The sequence below is a fragment of the Rana temporaria genome, chromosome 9, assembly GCF_905171775.1.
Source record: "Rana temporaria chromosome 9, aRanTem1.1, whole genome shotgun sequence".
Lineage (NCBI taxonomy): Eukaryota > Metazoa > Chordata > Amphibia > Anura > Ranidae > Rana > Rana temporaria.
The window spans coordinates 82,734,689-82,751,491 of NC_053497.1; the positions used below are offsets into that span (position 1 = coordinate 82,734,689).

Below are 16,803 nucleotides of genomic sequence, written 5' to 3' on the forward strand. Positions count from 1 at the left end.
CTGGAGTGCCCAAAAGCACAAGGTGTGCAATACTCAGAGACATGGCCAAGGTAAGAAAGGCTGAAAGACGACGACCACTGAACAAGACACACAAGCTGAAACGTCAAGACTGGGCCAAGAAATATCTCAAGAATGATTTTTCTAAGGTTTTATGGACTGATGAAATGAGAGTGAGTCTTGATGGGCCAGATGGATGGGCCCGTGGCTGGTTTGGTAAAGGGCAGAGAGCTCCAGTCCGACTCAGACGCCAGCAAGGTGGAGGTGGAGTACTGGTTTGGGCTGGTATCATCAAAGATGAGCTTGTGGGGCCTTTTCGGATTGAGGATGGAGTCAAGCTCAACTCCCAGTCCTACTGCCAGTTTCTGGAAGACACCTTCTTCAAGCAGTGGTACAGGAAGAAGTCTGCATCCTTCAAGAAAAACATGATTTTCATGCAGGACAATGCTCCATCACACGCGTCCAAGTACTCCACAGCGTGGCTGGCAAGAAAGGGTATAAAAGAAGAAAAACTAATGACATGGCCTCCTTGTTCACCTGATCTGAACCCCATTGAGAACCTGTGGTCCATCATCAAATGTGAGATTTACAAGGAGGGAAAACAGTACACCTCTCTGAACAGTGTCTGGGAGGCTGTGGTTGCTGCTGCACGCAATGTTGATGGTGAACAGATCAAAACACTGACAGAATCCATGGATGGCAGGTTTTTGAGTGTCCTTGCAAAGAAAGGTGGCTATATTGGTCACTGATTTGTTTTTGTTTTGTTTTTGAATGTCAGAAATGTATATTTGTGAATGTTGAGATGTTATATTGGTTTCACTGGTAAAAATAAATAATTGAAATGGGTATATAATTTTTTTTTTGTTAAGTTGCCTAATAATTATGCACAGTAATAGTCACCTGCACACACAGATATCCCCCTAAAATAGCTAAAACTAAAAACAAACTAAAAACAACTTCCAAAAATATTCAGCTTTGATATTAATGAGTTTTTTGGGTTCATTGAGAACATGGTTGTTGTTCAATAATAAAATTAATCCTCAAAAATACAACTTGCCTAATAATTCTGCACTCCCTGTATGTCACCATGCTACGGTATGAACACACATATAAGACTGTACAGTAATCATACAATGTATTTGATATTCACATTGTTCTGTCCCACCTATATATACACTTTGGGCCAGATTCTCATAGATTGGCGTTAAACTATGCGGCTGTAACGTATCTCGTTTACGTTACGCGGCCGTAAGTTTGACGGGCAAGTGCTTGATTGAAAGCACTTGCCTGTAAAGTTGCGGCGGCGTAGCATAAATTCTCCGGCGCAAGACCGCCTAATTCAAATGATCCAGGTAGGGGGCGTGGATCATTTAAATTAGGCGCGTTTCCGCGTCGATCGTACTGCGCATGCGCCGTCCCGAAAATTTCCCGACGTGCATTGCGCTAAATAACGTCGCAAGGACGTCATTGGTTTCGACGTTAACGTAAATGGCGTCCAGCGCCATTCACGGATGACTTACGCAAACAACGTACTTTTTAAAATTTCGACGCGGGAACGACGGCCATACTTAACATTAGTTGCCCCTCATATAGCATAGGCAACTTTACGCGTAGCAAAAGCTACCGAAACGTCGTCAATTCACTGCGTCGACCGCGCGTACGTTCGGGAATCTTGCGTAAATAGCTAATTTGCATAGACAATGGGGAAAACGACGTCGGCGACACCTAGCAGCACGAAAAAAAAATGCATCTAAGATCTGACAGCATAAGAGCCTTACGCCTGTCAGATCTAATGGATATCTATGCGTAACTGATTCTAAGAATCAGTCGCATAGATACGCCGGGCCAGATGCGCCGTCATAAGCCCTTTGAGAATCTGGCCCCTAACACCTATGCTGACTAACCTAGACTGCTCCAACCTGATCATGTTATCTCACCTGTGTGATCCAGCAGCGTATGCAGGGGAGAGGAAGGAGCACCAATAACAACTGTGACATGGGAACCTATGGGTGACATCACCTCATCAGGCTTTATCAGCCGTCGCCAAGCACTTTCTCCCCTGCAGCCGCTGTTGACTGACACAGGTAAGATCACATGATCAGACCTTAAAATGATAACCCCCCCCCTCCCTAAAAAAGTTCTGCATACGCCCATGAGATTAGCTGCTGCAAACAATAAGACAAATTTGATAAATATACACACAAGTGCATGTATTATATTTTTTTTATAATTTTTATAGTCTGGTATGAATTTATTTATTGTCTGCAATACCTTTATTTATAATCATGAAGCAATTCCAACAAACTACCAACAAACTATCAAGTAGACAAGAATGTTGCCAAATATGGATATCATCATCGTTTTGTAGCTGCTGTTTAACCACTTAATCCCCGGACCATATTGCTGCCTAAAGACCCAAGGGGTTTTTACAGTTCGGGACTGCGTCGCTTTAACAGACAATTGCGCGGTCGTGCGACGTGGCTCCCAAACAAAATTGGCGTCCTTTTTTCCCCACAAATAGAGCTTTCTTTTGGTGGTGTTTGATCACCTCTGCGGTTTTTATTTTTTGCGCTATAAACAAAAATAGAGCGACAATTTTGAAAAAAATGCAATATTTTTTACTTTTTGCTGTAATAAATATCCACCAAAAACATATATAACATTTTTTTTTTCCTCAGTTTAGGCCGATACGTATTCTTCTACCTATTTTTGGTAAAAAAAAATCGCAATAATCATTTATCGGTTGGTTTGCGCAAAATTTATAGCGTTTACAAAATAGGGGATAGTTTTTTTGCATTTTTATTTTTTTTACTACTAATGGCGGCGATCAGCGATTTTTTTCGTGACTGCGACATTATGGCGGACACTTCGAACAATTTTGACACATTTTTGGGACAATTGTCATTTTCACAGCAAAAAATGCATTTAAATTGCATTGTTTATTGTGAAAATCACAGTTGCAGTTTGGGAGTTAACCACAGGGGGCGCTGTAGGAGTTAGGGTTTACTTTGTGTGTGTTTACTAGTGTAGGGGGGTGTGGCTGTAGGAATGACGTCATCGATCGTGTCTTCCCTATAAAGGGAATGACGCGATCGATGCGCCGACACAGTGAAGCACGGGGAAGCCGTGTTTACACACGGCTCTCCCCGTTCTTCAGCTCCGGGGAGCGATCGCGACGGAGCGGCTATAAACAAATAGCCGCGCCGTCGTCCCGGATCGCTCCCCGAGCGGACCAGACCTCCGCATGTACCGGGGGGGGTCCCGATCGGACCCCCCACCCACGTCTAGCAGAGGACGTACAGGTACGTGATTGTGCCTGTCCGTGCCATTCTGCCGACGTAAATGTACATGAGGAGGTCGGGAAGTGGATAATCTGCAAAAGTCAGGCACTTTGTGATCTTGATAAAATTAATATTCAGGAACAGTACTTTCTCTGAATGTTTCTTCTTGAATAGTAATATTACAAACAGGATAAAGAATTTATATGTTATTGAAAAAAACAGAAAATAATAATAAGGGGTAATATATCACTGTCAGTTAAGGATACAGATAATTTACTAGAGACAAGGTTATCTGCAAGGTTCACTTGCATCATTGCCAGTTTAAATACAAATATAAGGGCCCATACACATAGACTTAAGGCCCATACACACGATCAGAATTTTTGACAACGGTCTGACAGACGTGTATGATCGGCCAATACGACTGTGTGTATGCTCTATCGGACAATTGTTTTCGGTTTTTCATTGGACACATGTTCAATGGAGGGTAATCCGATCATGTGTACAAAAGTCCATCGGCTAAAGTCCAAACTACAAACACGCATGCTCAGAACCAATGCTAAATATCAGACAACAATAGCAGAAGTTGCCCAAAGGGTGGCGGTAAAGAGCTGAAAAAACACGTTATTTGGTGAATGCTGGCTATAAAAGTTGTGCCGTGTGTATGCATACCAAGTTGCCAACGCCCCTTCTAACCAAAATCCACAGAAAAGTCAGATGGAAGTCCGATCGTGTGTATGAGGCTTTATAAAATGTTATGTCCGTATTGTGTACATTTTACACAGATCTGAACCATGCCATATTGTAGGCTATGGGGGCCACATGAACAGCTGCATTGTGATCAGTATTCTCCTGAAGCATGGAGCAGTGTACACTTAAAGTAGTAATTTTGCATCTGTGGTCTGATTTAGAATGTATTTATGAACCACACATGTAAATGTTTTTATGAATCCTTACATGCAGAATGAATAAATGAACATTACCCTGCACTGCCGCCACTGCCTAGTAATGCTTAACAACACTTGGGTATGGTTACATATGCCACCCCAGCCCAAATGGGTTATTCACTAGGCAGTGGCACAGGCACAGGCACAGAATGACTTCCGTTTTCCATTATTCAGAATATCTGAAGGCCACGGTCATCCTGCATCTGTACCACTGCCTAGTAAATGTCTCTTTCTGGGGCAGGGGGAGATGTACATATTAATAAAGGGCTACTAGGTGGCAGCTGTGGTGCAGGCACAAATGACCTTGGCCTTTATGCCCTGTACACACGATCGGACCTTTGTCCGACAAAATTCACATCGGAATTTCTGACGGAATTTCATCGGAGTAAAATAGAACATTACGGAATTACTTCGATGGGGCATCCACACGGTCGGAATTTCCGATGGAAAAAGTCTGACTTTTTCCATCGGAAATTCCGATCGCGTGTACGGGGCTTATGTCATTCTTAATTCTTGTTTATGTACGCAACTACATATGGACACACCACTATAGAGTTGAGCTGAAACTATGGACCATTTTGATGCAGGCTTTTTCTGGGAGCTTTCTGCCAGCAAGTTCCTGGGTACATTTCAGTATCATGTGCCTAAGCCCTACAGTGACAGGTATAATAGTGTATATATACAGTAGAATTGCATATACTGTAGTCTTGATGCCAATGTGTGAACTGAAGTGCCTACTTCTTACACTCGCGCAATTTGACATACTGTATTGCATAATGGCTTTCCTTTTTAGTGTTCTGTTATTGTGTAGTGGGTTGGACTGAGTTGTATGTTAAAACTAATTTTCCTTTTCATTGTAGGGAATGAAAAATAATAATAATTTTTGTTATTACTGCCACCTGTGTCCTTTTTGGAAGGATTTTTCCACATTTACTGTGTCACTGGATCAATACAGCATCTGCACTTCAATTGGAGACAAGGGCTGAGAACAAGGAAGATGTTAGCTGTCATACCTCTTTTATTTAATCTCTTCTTTTTTTGACTTGCATCTTGGTATGATTTGTGTATTTCTTCCAGATTTGTGCAGTAATCAAGACCGACTGGTCTGTTCTGACCAGTAGTCAGCAGGCAGCTTGTAGTGGGGGGAGCTGCTGGGCCCCTCCAATAGCCTTGCTGCCTGCATTGGCATATGACAATGTCACTGCTACTTTTACAAAGTAATAAATAGCTTTGCAAAGACATTGGGCACACAAAAAGCAGACTTCCCATGTGTATTGAGAAACATTTCAACCCTTTTTATGCCCAGAGTTTAGATTTAAATGTTTGTAAAGGTACATTTCTTTATTAACCACTTGACCACCGGGCCTATTTTGGCACTTCTCTCCTTCATGTAAAAATCAACATTTTTTTGCTAGAAAATGAATCAGAACCCCCAAACATTATATATATTTTTTTAGCAGACACCCTAGGGAATAAAATGGTGGTCATTGCAACTTTTTTCTCGCACGGTATTTGCGCAATCATTTTTCAAACGCCTTTTTTTGGGGAAAAAAATGGTTTCATGAATTAAAAAATAACAAAACAGTAAAGTTAGCCCAATTATTTTATATAATGTGAAAGATGATGTTACGCCGAGTAAATAGATACTTAACATGTCACGCTTTAAAATTGCTCACACTCATGGAATGGCGCCAAACTTCCGTACTTAAAAATCTCCATAGGCGACGCTTTACATTTTTTACAGGTTACTATTTTCGAGTTACAGAGGAGGTCTAGTGCTAGAATTGTTGCACACGCTCTAAAACACGCGAGGATACCTCACATGTGGGGTTTGAACGGCGTTTACATATGTGGGCGGGACTTGAATGCGTGTTCGCTTCTGCGCGCGAGCTACCGGGGACAGGGGCGTTTAAAAAAAATAAAAAATTTATTTTATTTTTATTTTACTTCATTTTTTTATTTTTACACTTTTCTAAAAAAAAAAAAATGATCACTTTTATTCCTATTACAAGGAATGTAAACATACCTTGTAATAGGAAATAGTGTGACAGGTCCTCTTTATGGAGAGATGTGGGGTCAGTAAGACCCCACATCTCTCCTTCAGGCTTACAAGCATGAGATTGTGAAAACAAATTCACTGATCTAATGCCGACAGCCGCGATTGCGGCTTTGTTTACTTCCGGGTACCGGGTGTGACGTCATAACGTCTCCGACTGTCATAGAGATGACAGTCATCTCTATACTTCCCAGCCAGCACCGTCTGATTTGTTCTCCAGGCCCCCGATGGCACGGGAGAGCCCGGAGAATCACTGGATGGCGGTGGGAGGGGGGACATCCCCTCCCACTGCCTATAAGAACGATCAAGCGACGGAACTGCCGCTTTGATCATTCTTATTGTGCAGAGAATCGGCGGCTGAAGATGGTGATATCTGAATGATGCCTGTAGCTGCAGGCATCATTCAGATATCACCGCAAAAATTAGAGGACGTCATATTGTGAGGGTTTTTCAGGTATCTATTCAGAGAAGCAGAAGATTGTGTTATTTGAGGTGAAAATAAAATACGTGGCCATGAGATAAAATAATAAGACTTGAGAAACAGATGCTTTCAATATTCAAATATTGACTTAAAGCAAAAAATACCAATTCCATCGGTATTTGCACTCCTATGTGTGTGAAAATAAAATTTTAATAAGAAAGAAACCAAAAACAAATGCTGTTTAAATAACCCATACAAACTTAGTGAACTCACCTTAATATAAAAGTACACTTAACTAGGGATGAGCCGAACACCCCCCGGTTCGGTTCGCAGCAGAACATGCGAACAGGCAAAAAATTTGTTCGAACACGCAAACACCGTTAAAGTCTATGGGACATGAATGTGAAAAATCAAAAGTGCTAATGGTTGTGGGGATGAGGCCCTTGCCCCCATCAACATGGGGACATGGTGCTTTGGGGTCCAGACCCCAAAGCATCCTACCCAGGTTGAGGGCATGTGGCCTGGTACAGTTCAGGCAGGGGGGCACTCTCTCGTCACCCCCTCTTTTCCTGTGGCCTGCCAGGTTGCGTGCTTGGATAAGCATCTGGTATGGATTTTTGGGGGGAACCCCACACCATTTTTTTTATTTTGGTTTCAGACTTTAAGGGCCTGGCATGGAATTTGGGGGGACCCCCACACAATTGGTGTTTGGGGACCGTGGGGACGCCCACGGTCCCCAAACACTTATTATGAGAATAACTTGTATATTAACCTTTAAAATTAGCACTTTTGATTTCTCTCATGGACTTTTAAAGGGTGTTCCGCGCTTTTCGAATTTGCTGAGAACACCCCAAATTGTTCGCTATTCGTCAACAGGCGAACACCCAATGTTCAAATAAAACTTAAGTTCGACTCGAACATCGGGCTCATCCCTACACTTAACCTTAACTATATGGCAGATTGATCTGTTAGCATTTACAGTATATAATATCTTACACAGTGGTTTTGCTAAGTTACTGAAAAAGAAGATCTACGCTTTAACTGGATGGTATTTAGGTTGCACTGTATCATACAAATTTGATAACTCTTTTTATAAAAAATATGTTTTTACCTTTCTTTCATTATTTTTAAATAAGTGTTGCTGATCTCCTCAAGCCTCTTTACAAGTGCTTTCTGTCTACATGTACATTGCAGAAATGTTTACATGTCATTATATAAGGCAGGCTTTTTTCTGGTAACAACAGACATTTCAATCACTAAGGCCCCATACACACGATAGAATCCATCCGCAGATAAATCCCAGCAAATGGGTTTCTGCGGATAGATTCTATGGTGTGTACACGCCAGCGGATCTGTTTCCGCGGAGAAATCTCCTCTGGGATGGATTCCAGCAGATCGGATATTTGCTGACATGCACAACAAATCCATCTGCTGGAATCCATTCCAACGGATGGATCCGCTCGTCTGTACAGACTTACCGGATCCATCCGTCCAAAGGGATTCCCCGCACGCGTCGTAATGATTTGACGCATGCGTGGAATTCCTTTTATGCCAGCGTCGCGCCCGTCGCCGCGTCATAATAGCGGCGACGGCGCGACACGTCATCGCCAGAGGATTTCGGCGCGGATTTCAATGCGATGGTGTGTACACGCCATCGCATAGAAATCTTCTGAAATCCTCGAGAGGATTTATCCGCGGATACGGTCCGCTGGACCGTATCTGCGGATAAATCCTCTCGTGTGTATGGGGCCTTATGGTCATCTCTGGAAGTGAATTTGACAGGGTCACGGGAGAACGCTTCAAGACCCCATGCCAGGAAATTGTGAACAGGAAGTTGTGATCAGTTCAAAAGAAGGCCTCTACTGATAAGTTTAATACCTTGCAGAAATATACAATGTCTGCTCATACTGTATATGTGAATGTCCATTTTAATTTTACAAACTACTTAACATTCTAAAAATCAAGGGTTTAAGAAATACGAAGTAAACAGGAAATTAGGTGACTTTAAATGTATCAGCTGAGGATAAACACGGTTATGTAAATTTACAGAGTGGCAAGAAATAGAGGGGAAACAAGGATAGTGGGGTGGAGAGGCAAGAGAGAGAAAGATCACTGTGCTGGTGATCAGGGTCCATTTTTATCCAACACAAAAGAGAAGCACAACATTTAAAAAATATATATCTTTGTGGGGCCCAATTAATCAGCAATAAGCATCTTCTGAGAATAATGCAATTTAAATTTCAAAATTGGGTTAATTTTTAGGCAGGGGGTTGTTGAGAGTCATTATGTTTGGTATGAAGGTAAACTCTGGCCATGTGTCACAAAACGTTTTATTTTGGTTAAAAAGGGTGGCAGTCACTTGCTCTTATTAATTTAGTTAATTTTGGTAAACCATAAATGAGATATGTATTTTCATGCTGGAACACAGATCCAGGTCACATTACAGATTTTAAAATCTTTCAGTGTAAATAAACAGAAGTAATACTGTATGTAAGCTACATAGGGCCATCAAGCTAAGAAAGTATAAGACAGGCCTAACAAGGTTCATAACCAATATGGGACTTATTATTTTAAAAAAGGCTCTAGATTTTTCTAAAATGTAACTAACATCCTAAAGATTTAATACAATTTTACTGGCTGAGTCTACATATACTTCTGCATTAGTAATGATTTACATAAGACTCAGGTTCAAAACATGTTAGTTAAATAACTAGCATAATTAATACGATCTGTTCCCACCTAGGACACAGACAGTAATAAAAACCTCCAGACTCTTTCAAAAACTAAAAAAAGTTTGTATTATATTTAATAATAATTAAAGTATACTAGTTACCTTTTAAAAGCATTCTGCCCTTTGCCAGTCTATTAAAAATAGTCTGGAATTTACTTTAAAACCACATTTAATTAAAGTATATGTAAAGATTTTTTTTTTAGCTTTAGATAAAGTGGAGATGAATTACAATACCTGTCAGGTTTTTGTTTTTATTGTTATTTATTGAGAAAAGTTTTCATAGTACAGAACAGTACAAAAGGTACTGTGACAGGAAGTCAGGTAAATCTGTGGGTGTTGTCACAGACGGGAGATACATTTCTGCCTTGTTTGGACAATACACCAATTATTATCAGGTGTCGGCTGCAGAAGTAGCCAGAAAGGTTTAAAGGCGTTGGAAAACTTCAGCTGTTCAAAATGAGGCAATTAAGGCCTCTATAAGTAATCCAGAGGATTATTACTGATTGCTGCATCCTGAGGCTTTCTGAGTGAAGGAGAGCAGTAACAGAAATACTTCTGAAGAGGTGAGGTGCTTTTGATTTTTCTGTGTGATAAAAATCAAAAAGAGACTATTGTTTTCTGCTGTAGGATCAGCAGTGTCTACCCAGCAGTAGGCTGTGCTAGACTCCATAGATAGGTTCCTGTGTGGTGAAGGTAGACGCCCCAAGTGGCCAGGGTTTATTTTATGTTTGATTTTGTTTATGCTGTTTCGATGCTTGCACTTGTTTCCAGCAAGATGGAAGAATAAACCAAAATCTTTGTTTTCAACCGTCTTCGACTGCCTTTCTGTATAGTTCCGTGTGTAGTGAACCCATCCAGAGGGTCACACACCCCCGCTACCGAGCTAATCCCTTACAGTACGTACAAAGAGAAGGAGTAACACTCCAAAGGTTATAAAATTACAGCATTATTTATAGACAGCACAAGTGTGCAAGGAGCAATCAAACAACAATATAGACATAAAATAATAATAAAGAGTAAAATAAATAAGTGAAAATAAAAGTCATAAGGTAGAGGAGGGCAACTTTTGCAAAATAACGTTATCAGAAATACACTTGTATCAGTCTGCTTTAAACCATTTTTTCCATATTTTCCACTGTAGGTTCTGTGGCTAATTTAATGCAGGTAAGGCACCAAGTGAGTTTAATTACCCCTTTAGTCAGCCACAGAGCCTGTGTAATTATTATGTGTTCAGTTTTAAAGGGATGAGGTGGCAACCCTAATGTCATGGGATCTTCACAAAGTAAGTTTGCAAACTTCAAGATTGTTCAGAGTAATAGTAGGTTGGAAATAACTGAAATACAGTGAATACATGATTTAAAATGTTGACCATAGATGGACTTAGTTACCACACGCTCTTAAACACTATTCTGTGGTTAGATTATATTTATAGCCAGGCATTAATAATCACATGACCCTGCTATTATATAAAAGGCATGGTATAAGATTATTCAAGAGTCTCAATGTTCGGTCCATATTTTTACAGTGGTGCAGTGATACTCATGAAATAATATTTTCAAATGGTGATCCTGCCAGTAACACACCTCCTGTTGGAGAGTGACAATGCATACTCATTGTACTGTATTATTGGTATCATCGGTTCTGCCAAGGTTACCTCTGTGAACTTCAGAACACCTCGCTCTATGTTATAAAATGAATAAAATGAAGACATTCTGCAGTTCACAAATGTAAGGCAGGACCAATAAGACTCCTTGGGATTTCAGTGCAGCAGAAGCAATGTGTTGTCAGCTTACTATGGGACAACTTTTGGCAGGACCATCAGCTAGCAAATTGGGTTTAAATATATTTTAACATATAAGTAAACTCAATTCATAAAACCATATAAGCTTTAAAATGTTAATGTATAATATAAATACTGTATTTGCCAGCATATAAGACGACTGGGCGTATAAGACGACACCCTAATTTTCCAGGAAAAATTTTGGTTTTGGGATATACTCGCCATATAAGACTACCCCCTTCCTACTAGTCTTTCTGGAAGTTGAGGGGTAGCCAGAACAACTGACAGAAACAGGCTTTTTTCAAATCTCACTGTGCCATTACATTACATTACATGCCTCACTGTTCCATTACATTACATGGCCCCCACTGTGCCATCACTTGCCTCCACTGTGCCATCACTTGCCCCCACTGTGCCATCACTTGCCCCCACTGTGCCATCACTTTCCCCCCAGTGTGCCATCACTTGCCCCCACTGTGCCATCACTTGCCCCCACTGTGCCATCACTTTCCCCCCAGTGTGCCATCACTTTCCCCCACTGTGCCAACAGTGCCATCACTAACGTTTTGCTGATTCTGACTTCCAGGCCGGTGACAGTCTCCATCTGCTGCGAGCGTCCATGATTTGAAAGCCGCGTCTTCTCCTCAGACTGTCCTGTGATAGGCGGAACGCAAATTTTCCCAGCAGCGCCTCTGTTCAGTGTTCCGCCTATCACGGACGTCCTTTCATCTGAGGATGAGAAGGCATGTGTGATAGGAGGAACACAGAACAGAGGCGCTGCTGGGAAGATTTGTGTTCCGCCTATCACAGGACACTCTGAGGAGAAGGAGCGGCTTTTAAATCATGGACGCTCGCAGCAGACGGAGACTGTCACCGGTGTATAAGACGACCCCCGACTTTGGATGCATTTTTTTGCATCCAAAAGTCGTCTTATACGCCGGAAAATACGGTAGTTTAAAATATTTTACATCTTCACCAATCAATTGAATAATATCTGGTAATACTTAATTGAAGGCCCTTGTTCGGTACTTTCGTTTACAGGGTGGCAACGCTCTGTCCCTGTTTGCTAATTGTGTGGTCAAGCTTTCAATGGATACTACAGATGGCTATTGCAACACACATTACGCAGATAAGGGCCTCTATCAGAAAACTCTCCTTCAATAATGCAAAAAAGGTGAAAATGATTGCATATCCAAGTGCATACCTAAAGAATGGAATAGAGAATTTTCCAAATATAATTTATAACAAGTAAAGATAAGAAGGGAAGCAGCGATTAGACCAAACTGAGTAGATGTGGCAGATGTCAGAGAGCACGTATATAAGGCTTCAAGAGGGCTTAAATGGATTCTTTGTATACTACAAGAGAAATTTACAAAAACTATAGCATGCAAAATCTAGTGCAGCTCTGCAGAGAAACCAATCAGCTTTCGGATTTTATTGTCAAATCTTAACTGAGCAAGCTGAAGTTAGAAGCTGGTTACCATGACACAGCTTCACCAGATTGTTCTCCAATTTTAGTAAGTCTTCCACTATGAAGGAGATTTACTAAAACTAGAGCATGCAAAATCTGGTGTAGCTCTGCTTAGAAACCAATCAGCTTTCAGGTTTTATTGTCAAAGGTTAATTGAACAAGCTGAATTTAGAAGCCGATTGGCTACAATGCGCAGCTACAGAAGATTCTGAGTGCTCCAGTTTTAGTAAATCTCCCTCCAGGTCAATGAACCAAGGACATGAAGGTAAACATAATTTCAGTTCCATAAAACACTTCCACTCTACTAAAGTTCTGATCAAACCTATGCAGATGAGATGACGCACATGCGTTTGTTTGTGCTTTGTTAGTATGCATTTTGGCTTGTGATTACGAGCGTGCATTAGTAAGGTATGTTAGGGTACCAAGTAGTGTTGCTCACGAATATTCGTATTGCGAATATTCGGCTCGAATATGGCATATTCGAGTATTCGCGATATATTTCGAATTTCGCGGTGAATATTCGCGATTACGAATATTCGCATTTTTTCAATTTTATTTTTAAAACAGATCACATCCTATCGACGTCTAAAAGCATTGCTGGTATAATTAGAGACCCTGGGCCGAGTAGCTAAGCTGAGGCGATCCTTTTATGTTGCCGAATATTAAAAAAAAAAATTGCGAATTTTCGCTAATGCGAATGCGAAAATGATTGCGAATTTTCGATAACTGTGGTAGGAGAACTCTGATTGTCTCTGATGCAAAAGGGGGGGGCTTTGTGTATGTTTATGTTATGAATATTTGTATGTTTGATATTATTTTTTTTTGTAAGAAGGAAAAAATTGCGCATACCTTAAAAAAAGGGGAGAATACAGCAGCAACTCAAAAATGTTATACAACATAAATTAATACAAGACAGAAAATGGAGTCGCTCTACAAGAATAAAAAATATGTCTAGTGACAAGACATGTGGGCAAATTATAAAATAAGCAAGCGCAAATAACTTGTGAAATACACAGTGAAACAAATATATAAAGAAATATAGTCCCAATAATAGAAAAATAATCTTTCATAAAAATGTCTTTGATATGTGAAGTGAAAAAAAGTCCAAAGCATGCAGCATGAACGTGTTCAATCTTCAAGGTGTTTGATTGACAAATGGCTGTGACAGATGGATAGAGTAAAGAATCACCACCAATGCAAAACACTTTTTATTTTCTATTGTAAAATATCAAGAATATTCTGAGCCAATCAGAGTGCTCCTTCCGCATTTGCCGAATATTCGCAATTATTTTGTATTGTAAAATATCAAGAATATTCTGAGCCAATCAGAGTGCTCCTTCCGCATTTGCCGAATATTCGCAATTATTTTGTATTGTAAAATATCAAGAATATTCTGAGCCAATCAGAGTGCTCCTTCCGCATTTGCCGAATATTCGCAATTATTTTGTATTGTAAAATATCACGAATATTCTGAGCCAGAGTGCTCCTACAGCATTTGTCGAAATTGCGCAGTAAATATCGCATTCGCATTTTGCGATATTTCGAAAAAATATCAAGAATATTCTGAGCCAATCAGAGTGCTCCTACCGCAGTTATCGAAATTTCGCAATTATTTTCGCATTCGCAATAGCGAAAATTCGCAATCATTTCATTTCGATAAAATATCACGAATATTCAAATTTAGCGAATATATCTCGAATATTCGACTATATATTCGAGATATATCGCAAAATCGAATATGGCGTATTCTGCTCAACACTAGTACCAAGAAAAATGTATGGCACTGCCACATACCTGCAAAAGGGAAGCACTTTTTGTGCTTTGGCTGGAGCATGCACAATATAATGTGAACCTAGCCTTACACATTACCCTCCTGATATTTGAACTTGGAATGACCTTGTAATCTGTATTCAAACTACTAATAACAGTAATACATTAAAATATTTTGCCTGAATGGGGATAGATTTTCAGAAGTCATATCTATTAAATGTAATTCACAGCCTTTGCTATCTGTATCCTTACATTTTCTCTATGCTGAAGGCTTTTTATCAGCTTATGTTTCAAAGCTCCTTCTTTGGGTTCTATTGTCATCTTGTGAAGACCTGATTCAGCGGCAGTAATTGGGCACAGCATATCATATGTTGTTGAACTGTACAGCAACAATTGTCACAAAACAATGCCAAATGTGGAAATTGTGTCTTTTTAATGCTTCATGGTAATCTGAAACATTTATTAAAGGCATTAATTATAATTTCAACTCTGATAAGCTGAAAATACATTCTTTTTATTGAAAATGGAAAGGACAGACTTTTTAATATGTTCAGCAGGATGAACCTGTAGCTCCACACAAAAAAAGCAAATGAAAAATATTTGATATAATTATTTCATTTTTTTTTTATCTTTCACGTTCACTTATCACTTGTTATTTTAGTGATACTGTTCTCAATAATAACCATGTTTATTATTTGCATTTTCAGGCAACATCTTTGTCGTCAGTTTATCCGTTGCGGACCTTGTAGTGGCGGTGTACCCATATCCAGTAATCCTCATAGCTATTTTCCATAATGGATGGACACTGGGTAATATTCATTGCCAAATTAGTGGATTTCTTATGGGACTAAGTGTCATCGGTTCTGTCTTCAACATTACAGCCATAGCCATTAATAGATACTGCTACATATGCCACAGCCTGTGGTACGATAAGCTTTATAACCAGAAAAGCACATTATGTTACCTCTGTTTAACTTGGATACTGACTGTTATTGCAATTGTGCCAAACTTTTTTGTTGGATCTCTACAATATGACCCAAGGATTTTCTCATGTACATTTGCCCAAACAGTCAGTTCTTCTTACACAATAACAGTGGTTGTGGTGCATTTTCTTGTTCCTTTGGCCGTGGTAACGTTCTGCTACATGAGGATATGGGTTTTGGTTATTCAAGTCAAGCACAGAGTAAGACAAGACTGCAAGCAGAAACTAACACCAACAGACCTACGGAACTTTTTAACCATGTTTGTTGTGTTTGTCCTTTTTGCTGTCTGCTGGGGACCTTTAAACTTTATTGGCCTAGCGGTGGCAATCAACCCTTTTCATGTAGCTCCAAAAATTCCAAATTGGCTGTTTGTATTAAGTTACTTCATGGCCTACTTCAACAGCTGCCTCAATGCAGTCATCTATGGTCTTCTCAATCAAAACTTCCGAAAGGAGTACAAAAGAATTTTGATGTCTTTGTTGACACCAAGACTGCTATTTATTGACACATCAAAAGGCGGGACAGAAGGAGCTAAAAGCAAACCCTCTCCAGTTGTTACAAATAATAATCAGGCTGAAATATGTGTGTAACAAGTTGGCAGCCATTTTGTACACATTTTAGTTCATTAATCAAAATTATTTTTATCAACATTTTTCACCATGTGCCTGTTTTCATGCACTTTGTGTATATTCTAAATACAGAAATATAATCTCTGATACATATTGCAGTGGTCTTAATTGAACAAAAGTAATACTGTTTTACTGAATGAATTTTACAGCTTTAGAGCTTAAAGGAGAAGTCAGCCCAAAACTTATATTTCCAATATAGGTGGATGCTGGTGGACCTAATCAACTGCTCTCTTCTTATACGTCTTGAAACCAAAATTAGTGGTGGAATTTTCTTTATTTCATAACAGAAGAAAGAGTCTCACTGTTCTTGCTGTATTATTTTTAAAGAAAAATAAATGTAAAAGATAATATAGGGATAGTGTTTCACAGTGAAATCTGTGAAAACATGTATTTGGTGTGTGTTTATAGACTACCACAGAGTACCACCAAATGAAGAACTACATAGATGCTACGTGACCTTCCAAAGATCTTATTCCAACTTGTGTGTGTGTGTATATATATATATATATATATATATATATATATATATATATATATATATATATATATATATATATATCTAGATATATCTATATATAGATATATCTATATATAGATATATATACAGTTGTATGCAAAAGTTTAGGAACCCCTGACAATTTCCATGATTGTCATTTATAAATATTTGGGTGTTTGGATCAGCAATTTCATTTTGATCTATCAAATAACTGAAGGACACAGTAATATTTTAGTAATGA

The 16,803-nt window shown here is 39.5% G+C and overlaps 1 protein-coding gene across 1 annotated transcript in view; it reads left to right on the forward strand.

Moving 5' to 3' along the window:
* GPR50 (G protein-coupled receptor 50) overlaps positions 1–16,549 on the forward strand; it is a 119,814-nt gene extending 103,265 nt beyond the window's left edge. The window contains exon 2 of the mRNA XM_040323812.1: positions 15,162–16,549. Within this exon, the coding sequence (XP_040179746.1) occupies positions 15,162–16,027 (866 nt within the window). The 3' untranslated portion in view covers positions 16,028–16,549. The remainder of the gene's footprint in view (positions 1–15,161) is intronic.
* The last annotated feature ends 254 nt before the right edge of the window (positions 16,550–16,803 follow it).